Source organism: Rutidosis leptorrhynchoides, unplaced genomic scaffold, assembly GCF_046630445.1.
Source record: "Rutidosis leptorrhynchoides isolate AG116_Rl617_1_P2 unplaced genomic scaffold, CSIRO_AGI_Rlap_v1 contig146, whole genome shotgun sequence".
NCBI lineage: Eukaryota > Viridiplantae > Streptophyta > Magnoliopsida > Asterales > Asteraceae > Rutidosis > Rutidosis leptorrhynchoides.
The window spans coordinates 52,511-66,484 of record NW_027266398.1 but is presented as its reverse complement, the minus strand read 5'-3'; the positions used below and the strand labels follow the sequence as shown (position 1 = coordinate 66,484).

At 35.5% G+C, this 13,974-nt stretch overlaps 1 protein-coding gene across 1 annotated transcript; it reads left to right on the top strand.

Annotated features, from left to right (window-relative positions):
- The first annotated feature begins 4,786 nt into the window (after positions 1-4,786).
- LOC139881356 (replication factor A protein 1-like) lies at positions 4,787-12,333 on the top strand. The gene is made up of 12 exons (XM_071865842.1): positions 4,787-4,932; positions 9,556-9,721; positions 9,833-10,097; positions 10,178-10,274; positions 10,391-10,521; positions 10,611-10,695; positions 10,782-10,902; positions 11,004-11,158; positions 11,520-11,640; positions 11,724-11,903; positions 12,023-12,061; positions 12,163-12,333. Exons 1-12 carry the CDS (start codon positions 4,787-4,789, stop codon positions 12,331-12,333), a joined length of 1,677 nt encoding a protein of 558 aa, XP_071721943.1.
- The last annotated feature ends 1,641 nt before the right edge of the window (positions 12,334-13,974 follow it).

Here is a 13,974-nt window from a genome sequence, read left to right as displayed (position 1 = left end):
AGGGTGATGCGGCAGTTCGGTCGCCTGCAGCATGTGCCACAGGCACCTCTAGATCAGCCGGGTACTGAGAGGTTGCACCGGACGAAGAGGTCTTCCTACGCTGTGGACTAGGCACGTGTTCATGATTGGCATGTCCGTCATTGGCTCCTACGTGTGGACCATGTCGTTGAGGGTCCGCCGACACTTATCCCGACAGCGGTGGACCGATATGGAGAGTGGTACCTGGAGAGGACAGTCCGATTCGTTCAGCATCCCGGCCAGGAGCCACGCAGAGGGGGTTACCATGGCCACACGGATTCGGTGAATGCCTTGGTACGTAATAATTATAACTGTTTAGGTGATGTTATGTTTTATTTACTAATTCACTGTATGTGTTCTGTCATTGGTCGAGCGACATGCTTAAATACTGCGCTATATGTTATTTATTAAAAAAACTGAGTCGTATTCATTTGCAGAGCCACGGGTTGAACAGAGTAATATATGAGGTGAAAAAACTTGAGGAGTTTTTTAGTGACAACGAATATCATCGTGAATGTTGTCGGGGCTTCGGTAAGGTCTCGTCCGACTTGGCTAATCTGATGGTATCGGCTGGTGTGCCGATATTGGAGGAGACCGCCATAGCTAGCCAGGATGTCGTGCAAGTTGATCCCACACAGGGTTACACCGCCCCACCATGGAGATCACTGCTGCAAAGGATCGGTAGTCGGGTCATGGGTGCCGGGAGACGACGCAGAGAACGAGCAGCTGAGGTACCTCCTCCTCCTGATGTACCTCCTCCTCCGCCCGCAGCAGCTGCTCGACATTCCGTTTCGAATTTTAGGCCCGGTCCTTCTGGTCCCTCTGGGTCTTCTCACCACAGTGGGTCGTCCGGACGTCCCGCATCATCCCATCGTGGAGGTGGTCATCGGCCAGTGCCAGAGGCAGCGCCAATTGACTTGGAAAATGTGCAGTCAGGTTGGCCAAGCGGCTTAACGGATTTATTTACCACCACGGATTATCGGCCCGAGGACTTGACCGACACGACTTCTCCCTATGTGCAGCTCCCACAATCAATGACGGCTGCAGATCCTCCCGCTCCTCCGGACACTACTCAGTACGATTTCCTCGGGGCCCTCTTCGATTGGAATATGCCCTCGCAGCAGATGACAGTTCCTATTGATAGCGAAGTGGACATAAGTTTAGGGATCGGGTCGAGCTCTCGGGGCCTTCCCGACACATCCACTAGTATTCAATCTGACGAACCGACTGCGGAGGACGTACAGTTGCGACGATCGGATAGAGTCAATCGAGGTCAGAAGGAAAAACGTAGCAGTTGGTTATATCCCGACGTCATATGATATAGTACTTTAGTATTGTAAATGTATTGCTTCATTCTTAATGTAGACATTAATGGACAACACAATTTTTCATTCGAAATAAAAATAAATATTCTATTTATCGTAGACTTAGTCGTCATCTTCCACATCATCATCATCGTCATCGTCGTCGTCATCTTCCACATCATCATCATCGTCATCGTTGTCGTCATCTTCCACATCATCGTCGTCGTCGTCGTCGTCGTCATCTTCGTCGCCATCGTCGGCAATATAGTCAACATCTTCACTGTCATCGTCGTCGTAATCACCGAGAGACGCGTTACCGTGAAGTCCGTACGGGTTGTACAACATGTTCAACGGCAGTCTATCTGCAGGTGAATGAGTGAACGTGCAGGTCCTCCTGTCGTGGTCTCTTCCGTTGCAATTACTACACCGTCGGGGTCTTCGACCTGTCATGTTCAAGTAGTCTCTCGTGCCACGGTGTCGTCTGTTTATTCTTCTGCGGCCAGGACCGGTATGATGAACCATGCGAGTGTCGTCTGGTAGGAGCAGGAAATCTGATTCGGGCCAAGGATTTGGAATAGGACCGAACACACCACTAAACTGTTGTCTCCAACCAGCCCTCGTGTAGCAACTATGGACAAGGTCGAGACGACGGATTTTTAACACCTTCCCGACTGCCATTGCATGAGAACAAGGTATCCTGTACGTATTCCAACGTAAGTATGAGCATGAACCCAAATCGAAATGAACCGTATGTTCGTTGCCTGGAACTCCGAAACGAGCAGGCGGAGATTTGACTTTGAACACACGACCGGGTGCGTTTGGATATAGCGAGACATCGTACCATCTTGAATTAAGTTTGTTATTCTCGAACTTTGCCATCGGTTTTGGTGCAAGCGCATATCTGTATCTATTTATCTTCGACATTTCGTCGGCAAATATCGCCATGACTTTGGCGTGCGTTGCCTGAACGAATGCTCTGATCGGCAAGAAGCGGTCGCCTCTGAGAACGTTATTGTAACTCTCAACGTCGTTCGAGGTGGTTGTTCCCCATCGGTGGAATCCGTCAAGGATCAACGTCCACTTATCTAGGGGAATACGTTGCAGATATGTGGCTGCAGGCGGACTCGATTCTATGAGATCTGCCCATGCTTGCGTATACTTAGCCTCGTCCAATTCGGTACCGACTGTCCAAGATAAGGCATATAAACCTGCCTTCTTCGGAACGTTCGTCAGCATATTAGCACGAATGTGCTCCATACAATACCTGTTCGGAAGCAGTAATTAATTAGATGACTAATTTAAACTTGAAATTACAATTAAAGTGCTGTAAGCGGTCACCTGTGAACACCCCAGTTAGGAAATTTGGTATCGAGCTTCGCAGTGGCCGACAGGATGCCCGAATTACGATCGGAGATGATGCAGGTGAACGTATCTCGTAGAACGTAAATTTTCAGGTACTTTAAGAACCAATACCAACTGTGGTTCGACTCCTCATCTATGATCGCATATGCAACTGGGACGACTCTATCATTGGCAGTCTTTACGACCGCTACAATGCCTTACCCTTATACGACCCGTGAAGATGGGTTGCGTCGACAGTAATTACAGGGTGGTTTGTGTTCAAAAGTGAGTCTCGTGGCACCAAAATGCCAAAATACGTACCTGAATAATAACAATAAATCAGTGTACGGAGTAAAATTCTTATTCATGTGCTCGGTAAAGTTGTGTTGGTACCTGAAAATCTTCCTCCTGCTATCCACAATCCCGTCCTCCTTCTTAAACTTCCACTGTACTGCAGTCTCATCTCGACAGTTCTGAAGAGCTCGCATGTAGCCGGGAAGTTGGCGGAAATTTGTCTCCCAGTCTCCATACACGTGTTCATCGCCACTCGCTTACCGTCCCAAGCTTTTTTCCTCCAATTGTAACGCCGAATGATGCTTGACAGTCGTCAATTATGGCTGAGATCGGGTAATTTGGTTTGTCGCGGATCTTTCCCATTATGACGTATGCAACGTGACCTTGCGATATATTTCTGTCTTCACGAAGGCTCTCCGATCCGTCATAATTGTGCCCGTCACACCACACGGTAATTCGCCACGTGCGATATTCCCTCCTGAACGTAGCCCGGATCTTCCAGTTGCATATAATACCGTCATACGGCTCCTTAGTACGTTTGTTCGGGCGATTAACGCATTCTGCTGCCCAAGTTGCCCGGTCTGACTTCGTCGTACGCATTTCTCTTCCCTTTTGGTTGTCCAGATCGCCATCGCACCATGAAGCTCGTCCATGTTAAAGAAATGCGTTCCCAGCTTTATACTATTAGGGTCCCCATTGTATAATTCCGGAGCACCAGGAATGCGGCGGTTTGTTACCTCATTAGGCCCATCCATGTTGCTGAACACATGGTAGTCTCTTCTCGGTGGGACGACGTAATCCTCGTCCGATGAAGGCGTTTCCTCGTCTTCCGCAAGAGCTACTACTACCCTCTCCCATCCGAGAGGATCTAGCTGGGCGAGAGGGTGCATCCCTAAAATTCGATACAGAATAACGAGCGGCCGCAGGCGGAGGAGGAGGTACGACAGGTCGAGGGGTGCAACCCTAAAATTCGATACAGAATTACGAGCGACTGCAGCCGGTGGAGGAGGTACAAAAGGCGGATGTTCCTCTGGTGATTGCTGTCTGCGTCGTCTGCCGCCACCGAATACCCGACTCCCGAGCCTCTGCAACAGCGATCTCCGCTGGGGGCTGCGTACCCTGGGTGGGTTCGACGTGCACGACGCCCTGGCTAGCGTCAGCAGAATCCTCCCTGTAATTGTGTAAACAGTCGCGAGGTCTGCTGCTACCCTCTCCCGCGTTATTGAATCTTGATGTCCGGAAAGAATTATGAATCAGAATGTAGCTTATGAACAAGTGACGACTCCATGATTGGTGTTGATACAATAATGACAGCGTAGCATCATCACTGATTACGATACATTGGTTTTCACCGTTATCTATCGCGTATACATAAATAAGATTTAATTGTACCTGTTCTCTTTGAATCTCGCATAGTCGCACATTATTCGAGAAAAATCATCGTAATCCAAAATACGATCGATGAAATACGTTGTGTCGGGAACGCTAGACACAACGACCTTGCCTTCCACTAATTGTATAGAACTCTTCCAGTATAAATTCAGATAGGACGACATATTTATTGAAAAAAGAAATGAAATTCAATATAAATATAAAAATAAATTGGAAGAAAATATTTGTAGATTACTTAGTGCTGCGGAATTGATAAATGGGTAATTTATAGCACCGATAATATGTCGAACCGTCATTCGGATTGCCGGATTTAAAACCGGTATTACTTTGGACCGGCATCTTAATTGCCGGTTTTGTATTGGACCGGCAACCTTAATGCCGGTTTTGCATTGGACCGGCAACCAAGGAGCCGGTTTTGCTTTGGACCGGCAACTGTAATGCCGGTTTTGCGTTGGACCGGCAACCCCAATGCCGGTTTTGCGTTGGACCGGCAACCCCAATGCCGGTTTTGCGTTGGACCGGCAACCGTAATGCCGGTTTTGCGTTGGACCGGCAACCGTAATGCCGGTTTTGTATTGGACCGGCAACACGAATGCCGATTTTACCTGCTAATTACGGTCATTAACGTGACCGGCAATCCGAAATCCGGTCCGACTCTTTCATGTTCACGAAATCACTTTACTGTACACAAAAGTACTGTACCCCATGATTATACATCACGATAGAGTTAACCATTTTATTCTGTATTAATGAAAAATTAATTACCTTGAAACTAAATCTTTTAGCAATTAGTCGTGTCTTCGTGCTTAATTAACATACATACATGATACAGTACATACACTTAGGAATCATCTACCAAGCCTCCATCAATGAACTCACATTTTGGATTCATCGAATTTATTAGATAAAAAATTATCAAGTTATAAATAATTTTAAAGTTTTTTGCCTTATAAATTCGATGAATCCGATTTTGGTGAGTTCAAAAATCATACCTCGTATAAAACAAGAATCCTCTACCAGAACCTGCCTTATCATCTGCCACAACATGATATGTTTTGAAATGCTCAAGTATATTTTAGTCCAGTGGGAAGTGGACAGTGGCGGAATCAGGATTTCAATAATAGGGTTGTCGAATCTAAACCACCGATAGTTGAACGAAAATTCGTTTCAATATGATGTAAATTTTTTCTTAAATAAATTAAAATTAAATACTTTTATTTGATAAAATATATGTTGCACCGCGAATTTTTTTATATAAAATAAATTCAATCTTAAATTTTTACATATTATATTATATACATTACTTTATATATCAATAATTTTATCTAAACATAAACTATATCCTTGTGCATTTTGAAAATATGGGGAAAATTTAAAGTAGAAAATTTAACATACTAGTGTTATTATAATATGGGTGGTGAAAGAATAGAGGGAGAGAAAAAAAGAAGAAGCTATATGTAGTATTTTATATACCAATAATTTTATCTACAGTATATCTAAACTATTTTCTGGTGTTGTTTGAAAATATGAGGAAAAATTAAAGTAGAAAACTTAACATACAGTAGTGTTATTTATTTGGATGGTGAAAGAATAGAGTGAGAGAAAAAAGTAAACTGTATATGGGTGGTGAAATAATAGGGTGAGAGGAAAAAAAAAGTACATGACACTGGGTTTTGAACCCGCATCCTATGGCTATTTAGGCATAAAACAATGTGCAACTTAACCAACTGGACTAAGGCAAATAATTGGCTACACTTAGCGCATAATAATTATATAGCAATACTAAAAAATAAGCCTAACTAAATTTTTTTCCGGAACGGGGTTGCCGTGGCACACCCTGACCCCGTCTCAGCCACTGGAAGTGGGGAAATATTGTACTTAAAATAGAATAGAAATTAAACAAATACCATGTTCAATTAATTGCACTCTCAAATACGTAAATCTCTAAAAATAACTATTAGTATGACTTTTTTAGTCTTCACGAAAAAATTTAAGTAATTATATATCATGTTTTTTACTGGAAAATGCTTGTTTGTTTCTCAATATTCAATAGATATATATAGTAATATAGATCCTCCTTTTATTTATTTAAAAAAAAGATCATCCTAGGAGCGGAGCAATATTTGTTTGTTTTTTAGAAATTAAACAAGGGAGTGACTGATATGTGCAGAATCACAGAGCATCCAATGATATAAACCCCAAGTTTCAATTCAAATATTTCTTGTTCCATCTTGCCTTGCCTCCCACTTTCACCTCTCCTCTTTTACAATAATATTTTCACCATAATTTTTTTTTTTTTGAAGTCACCATAATTATTTGAACACTAACGCACACACATTAACACACATTTACGCATATTGGATTAATATATAAAAAATTCACATATTGGATTTGCATCAGAACCTACCTCGCTTTACAACAAAATACTCTCCTTGCATGAATCGGCAGCCTCATGCTTATTTCATTTGCACCCTTTAATTATCATAAGTTTCGATTTTATTAGTACTATAATATATTGATAATTAATTTAATAATATTTTTTAAAATCATCTTAGATTCATGAACTCAACACAAATATTGAGATTAAATTGTTGTCAAATGATAATATATTAGTGTAATGATTAGTGCGAATGATGTAAGGTATAAATAAATTGGGATGCAAATTGGACATTTTTAACTTGAAGGTTGAGAATTGATATAGAAAAAACTCAAGTTCTTGCATGGTGAAAAACCAAAAAGGGAGCAAAATGATCAAGAAAATGAAATGAAGTTTATTGCTTGAAAACCAGGACTTGAAAAGTAAGAAGAAAGTTCATATATATATATAATGAGTTTTCTTTATACTTTCTTCTTCACATTTCAATGGCTATAAATTATATCATTCTTTCGTTCACATCTAATGTCGCGAAACAAACTTATGATTCTCCTCGACATAAAATATTTGACATGCAGGTAATTCTCAAACAAAAATACTATAGAAAACTGATTTTTGTGACCTCCTTCGACGATATGTCTCTCTTGTTTGCTTACGAAATTGGAAAAGTAACCCAAAAAACTATAATGTAAAAAAAAAAAAATTAAATTAAATTGTTTTGCTACACCATCACACATATAATTAGTATATGGTTGTTAAGGTGTATGATTTGATATAAAAGTTAACAAGATCCCTCAACCCGTTTCATGCCTATTTCCAATCAGGATTGCGTGAATAAGAAATTCAACTACACAATAGACAAAGCTTATACTATACCAAGTTAACGAACTACAAAAATCCTAACTTGAAGAACTAATAAAAATCACCCAAAAAGATTTATAGATGAATATCTTGCGGCATTTTTGCCATGTCTTAATTGCTTAATCTAAAAACTTTGAGAATACTCTGTGAAACGACAAAAGATTATTGATAGTATACGATGGAACAGATGAAAGGATATAACACCGCATTAAAGTGCAGTAAAAGAAAAACTCCAATTTTATTTGAGAAATAAAATCAGAAACTACTAAATCTTCAATAACCCCCCTTAAAATTCCGTCTTTTTATTAAAAATCATGGTTGGATATTTATATGACTCAAGCTGAAATAAATTTATAAAACTCTGATTTTATGATGAAGATGTGATTAATGATATTTCACATATAAAAATAATTTAATAAAATGTGAGGAAACTCAAATAGGAGGTTTTGTTGGATATACTATAGTTGGACATTATAATTTATAATAATAAATATACATGACTGGATAAAAAAATATAGAAACATAATCTGGGTTTTGTTGGATATCCAACATATATCATTTACCCGTTTAAAGTTTATTTTTTAATAAAAAATAAATTTCATATTATAAATAAAATTCCGACATGAAATAAAAATCAACTAAATATTAGAATTTTTATATATATTTTTAAATAAAGTATTCGGGTATTTAAACCTGATGGTTAGCCAGTTACAAACCCATAACCGTAAACAGAGGATTAATCAGTATCCGTCTCATTCTCCTAACTCACATCGAATTGTAATTTTGAACCTCGAGCCATTATAGTTAGAATAAACGGGATGGATAAATAGAATAAAAGTTATGGATGAAAGAAAATGAAAAAAAAATAAAAAAAATTCGATCTAGATCTACATTTTTTACTTTTTATTTTCAGTTAGTTTTATATTTCTCCCCACTTTATTTTAATTATTTTTATTGTAAATTTTAAATAAATAAATCTTATAGATAATAGAGAAATTTTTTTAATTTGTTCAATTTGTTCCAATTGCAAATTTTATTGTCAAATCAATATCCGACACATGGCGTTTTAATTAAGAATCAAGTTTGAGTTGAATTAGGAATCAAAACACAATAAAATAATTATAATATATTCATATGATCTATACTATAGAATAATTAAAGATCGATTCCTGTTATAATTATATTTTAATTGGTGAATTAGGAACCAAATCCGATTCCGACACATGGATATATCAAACATATATAAAGCTTAGTCATTAAAGACAGTTATAAGCCAACTAATCAGATTCAGATTTAACCGAAAAAAAAAAGCATACAGCTTGAACTATTTATTATAAAATTATTAATTTTGTCCCATCATTCATAAAAAACTATCAGTGGTCCTTACCCTTTAAATTTAATACGTCAAAATTAAACCACAAACTCTAAAAAAAAAAGAAATTGCAAACCTAATCTTGATGCGATTTCATAATTTATAAAGGTAGGTTTGACAGTTTTAATTGGTAATAAATTCTTCCTTTTCTGTTTTATTTTAATTGGTGAATTAGGAACCAAATTCGATTCTTGACCAAAAAAGAAATTGTATATATATATTGAATTAGTATTCCTAATCATAAGAGATTCTTATTCTTTGTTCTCTTTGTTTTACGAGTACATATATAGCTATATGCACCATACTAAATTCACATCCGTACGAACAAAAATTTTCGGCACGATTTTCTTTTGCTAAGCTAGCTTTGTTTTATTCAAAAAAAAGCTTTGGGTAAGGGTTTTTTTTCTCATCAATACAACTATTAATTAATTAGAAGTTTTGTTTTGTTTTTATTTTGATCGATGGTTTTTTTTAATTAGTAGAAGTTTTGTTTTGTTATTATTGTGATCGATTTTTTTTCCAACCACAATAACATTCTATTGTTGTGTAATCAACGAAATTATATTGAAATAATTATCTTTTCAATCTTTTGATTATAGATCGTTTTATTGTAGGATGGCGTCAAAATATTCTCAAATCGATGATGTTTGTCCCGGACGTATTGATTGGAAGATTAAGGCTCGCGTCTTAAATCTTTGGACAATACCAAATTTCTGTAACCGTATAGGAGATGGAAGTATAGAGATGATTTTGCTTGATGATAAGGTTTTTTTTATCCTTAGAATATTTATGATGTTAAATTTTTAGAATTTTTAGAATTTTTTGGTTTTTAATGTATCTAATAAATTTGTCTTTTATATATTTTATTGTGTGTAGCATGGCCGCATTCAAGCAACAATAAAAAAGGATCTTCTTGCAACATATAGACAACAAATAAGTGAAGGAGAAGTATATAGCTTCCAAAAAATTTTCGTCTCTAAACCTACCAACAAACTTAAAGCTACTAGAAATCAATACAAATTGTTCTTCTTGAAAGATACCATAGTCGAAAAGATTTCGAATGAAGGAATTTCAAAATTTACTTTTAATTTTGTGAGCTTTGATTCAATTTTAAATAAGGAGAATGAATCGTTTATGTTTGGTTAGTTTACTTTTTAACTTTTATATTTAGTTTTCTTTGTTTTTTTTTGTTATAATCGTATAAATATCTTAGAAATACAGATGTTATTGGGCATGTCGTGGAAAATGAAAAGGTAAGGGAAATAGTCAAGCCAAACAAGACAATGAAATTGCTTACCTTTGTTCTAGAGGATTTGGAGTAAGTTATTTTTTTTTATCATTATTCATGTTATAAATTTAATTATGTCATTGATCTAATTTTGTTTTATTTATTATGGTTTTTATTTAAATGCTTATTTTTCCCCTATGCTCAAGGAAAAAGAGGATTAATTGCACTTTGTGGGATGCTTTTGTCGAGAAATTAAATGAAGCTCTATTGGATGCTACAACTTTAAAGAAATCAATAGTTGTTATTTTACAATCGGCTGTTACGAATACTTTTAATAGTAAGTTCATCAATTTCTTATATTTTTTTTAAAAAAATCTCATAATATAATGTATACCATAATAAATTTAAAATAATTTTAAATTGCAGAAATTTCTGGAATAAGTAATAATTTTCAAGGAACAAAGATCTTCGTCAACCCGAATCTACCTGAAGACGTCGAATATAGCCAAAAGTAATTATTTTATACTATAGATTGATTTTAATTTACACTAGATATTTTTTTACGATATTACTTACTGATTTTATGGTGTATTGTAGACTTAATGATATAGGCTTCTACACACAAATTATAACTCAACTATCGGGACCAGTTTCGATGTCGGATGAATTCCTCCTTACGAAAAGAATCACAGTTAAAGAAGTTTCTATATCTCTAGAAGTAATAATAATTTCATAGTCTTATATGCAGTTATTTATTTAGAGAATTTATTAATAATCAAACCTATCAAGAAAAGTAAATTATTCAAAATTCTATTGCAGGTGGGACATTTTACAATGCTTGCACGAGTAATCGAAGTCGAGTCCACCGAGAACTGGTATTATGAAGGATGTACCATGTGTAATAAAAAGGTTGAAAAGAATGGGACAAAATGGTGGTGTCCAAAGTGTCAAGACATGGTGATTGCTGAGCCAAAGTAAGATATCGAAAATCCATATTCATAAATTCATCCGTTTATGCTAATAGTAATGTTAACTTTTTAACCTTATATTTTTTTATGCTTATTGATCCTTATATTAATTATTGGTGATATAATTTATTGAGTCTTATATCCTGGACAGATATAAGCTTTAATTAATTGGTTATATTGCTGACTTTGAGCCATATGACCAAATTTAAGGGCAAAGCGATATAAATTTAACAGCATTTACCGAATAATTGGTTAAAGTCAGTTTCACTGCAATTTTACTACATGGGCTCTAAATAAAGTGCCCACTCCGATCCGCTAATGCATATTCCAACACAAGTCAATTATTTATCATGGTTTTTTTTTTCAGATTTAAGATGCAAGTGAGAGTCCATGATCGTACTGAAACAACATCATTAATACTATTTGATCGAATGGTAAAATTGTTGATTGGCAAATCTGCAACGAACCTTATAAATCCATCAAAAAAGGTAGAAAATAAATTGAGCTTATGTTTATGTTTCTATTTAAACGTGTTTGTAAACCACCTTATCTCTTTTCTAATCATCATTAGGAAAAAACAAAGAAAAACCTCTTAGCTGAATTTGAGGCAATTGCCGACAAGGAGTTGTTATTCAAATTTGGAATTATCGAGGAGGATTTATTCTCGGATTGGGATGTAACTTATACCGTTAAGCGAGTGACATCAGACGAGGGTCTCATTAAACAGTTCAAGGATAAACACTTCACTCGAGTACACTTTTTCACATTTACCTTACACATATATATAATATTATAGTTGGGCCTTCCTTATTTATCACCTGTGTATTTAACATAAAAGTTTGATTTTTTTATTCATTCTAAACTTTTGAGAAAGAAGAAGAAGAAGAAGACGTCGATGCGGATTTGGAGGTATAAACACTATCGATTGAATCTTTAGTTATAAGGCGCTTTTTCATTCTTAAAATATACACATATATAATGAACTTAATTTTTTAAAATTGATATGGTAGGATACCGATCGAGAAGATAGCAACATGACTCCGACAACTGACAAATCCAACAAAAGAAAAGGAGCAATGTATATTTCATCTGATGACGAGGATGATATAGGGAAAAAATCAAGCAAAGTCCGCCCCAGGTTGATTAAAGTTAAAGTTGAGAAAGAAGATGAGCTTCGATGAACCAGGCAAATAGTTCTAGATTTCGTTAGTAATTTTTTATTTTATTTTTTTCTAATTAATCTTAAACTTCTAGAAATACTTCTCTTTGAATTCCACTTTTAGTTTTTCATTTTTCAATATATATACACAAATAATTCACTTCTCTATATTTGGAATTATATAATATATATTATTATTAATGGCATGTGTTAAAGTCCGCTAGAGTGAAAAAATGTTCAAGTATAAATATTAATCTATTAGCTTTTGTGACGTGATATTGGATCTCTAAGATTCAGTTTTCTATACATGTGTTTCTCAACTCAAAATTTTTCGTCTTAATTACTTTCTCACCAAGAAACTAAATATCCTATTTGTGTGTTGAGTATAAAATAATTTGACTGAAACTTCCTAAATACTAATAACTCATCAACTTATAGGAATATGGTTTATTGGGTTCTCTATACAAATAAGTCAATAAATACTTGACTTGAAGAAGAAGAAACATGACAGCACTTTTAGGAAATCATATCCCAACAAGATACTGAATCCATGTTAGGGAAAAATCAGTATAAATGTATGATTTTATTTTTCTCTCTATAGAAAATCTATTAGATCGATCAAAAAATCTTAATTCGATTAGTTTGCACAAGCGATCGAGTTTTGTGCTCAGTTTCATCAATACATATATAGTTAATTAACAAAATTCCTTTTCTTTGAAAGACTTGGAATGTATATCGCAACAAGTATAGAACTTAAAATTAAAGATTTATTTTAATAATGCCTAATCCATTAATAAAAATCTTTAATATTTAATTCAATTTTATTTCTAGATTGCAAAGTTTCTATTGCTTCAACCCAAATAAAAAATTTCAAAAGAAGCTAGAAATATAATTCCTAATTAGAAAAGATTTGAAAAATATTCTTAATATCAACAATCCCATATATCTATATATCTATATATATATTATTACGTTAATTAATCACTTTAAAAAGAAACCACACACGCCGTCGTCATCTCTTAAGAAAGTTATCATCTCTTCTATTCTTCCATCAGAAAACTACCACATCCGATACATTCTATTATTGTCTTTAATTTATTCGTCAAAGTCCCTATAATTACTGCTCTCGATATCTAATCCTTGGAGTTACAACATGACCTATGCCGAGTCCATTCATCCGGTCACTGATTTATAACTGCCAATAATAAACAACACCAACATGAAGAGACAGAGAGCTGCACATTTGACCGACATTGAGGTCGCTGAGGTGCCTTTTCTTGGATTCAATAATGTAGACAAAGGTATATAACTAATTTTGAGCTATTTTTTTAATATAGAGGTGACTGTTTTTATTGCATAATCCAGCCTTCGATCGGTAAATCTTTTAGTGTACTGTTCTTGGTTTTAACAATCAAAACATTCCATCGTAGAATCCAATCCTTGCTTGGCTTACAAATAAGAAACTACTTTTAAAACAAATAATTAAGAAAAATAGTCATTTGGCCCAATAAAAAGAAAAATGTCAAAATCAACTTGTACTGATAATCGAAATCGCTTTGCATTCATCGATAGCAAAAGCATTGAAAAAAAATAGATCCAAACATTAAAATATATATGAATGCATTAGAGCTCATGCCTCAATCAAACACCTTTAAATATACTT

Excerpts from the sequence above, each read along its gene's own strand:
- LOC139881356 (XM_071865842.1), top strand. The coding sequence starts at position 4,787 with ATGCCGGTTTTGCGTTGGACCGGCAACCCCAATGCCGGTTTTGCGTTG. Across the intron at positions 11,641-11,723 it reads TTATAAATCCATCAAAAAAG|GAAAAAACAAAGAAAAACCT; the intron begins GTAGAAAATAAA and ends AATCATCATTAG. Across the intron at positions 12,062-12,162 it reads ACGTCGATGCGGATTTGGAG|GATACCGATCGAGAAGATAG; the intron begins GTATAAACACTA and ends TTGATATGGTAG.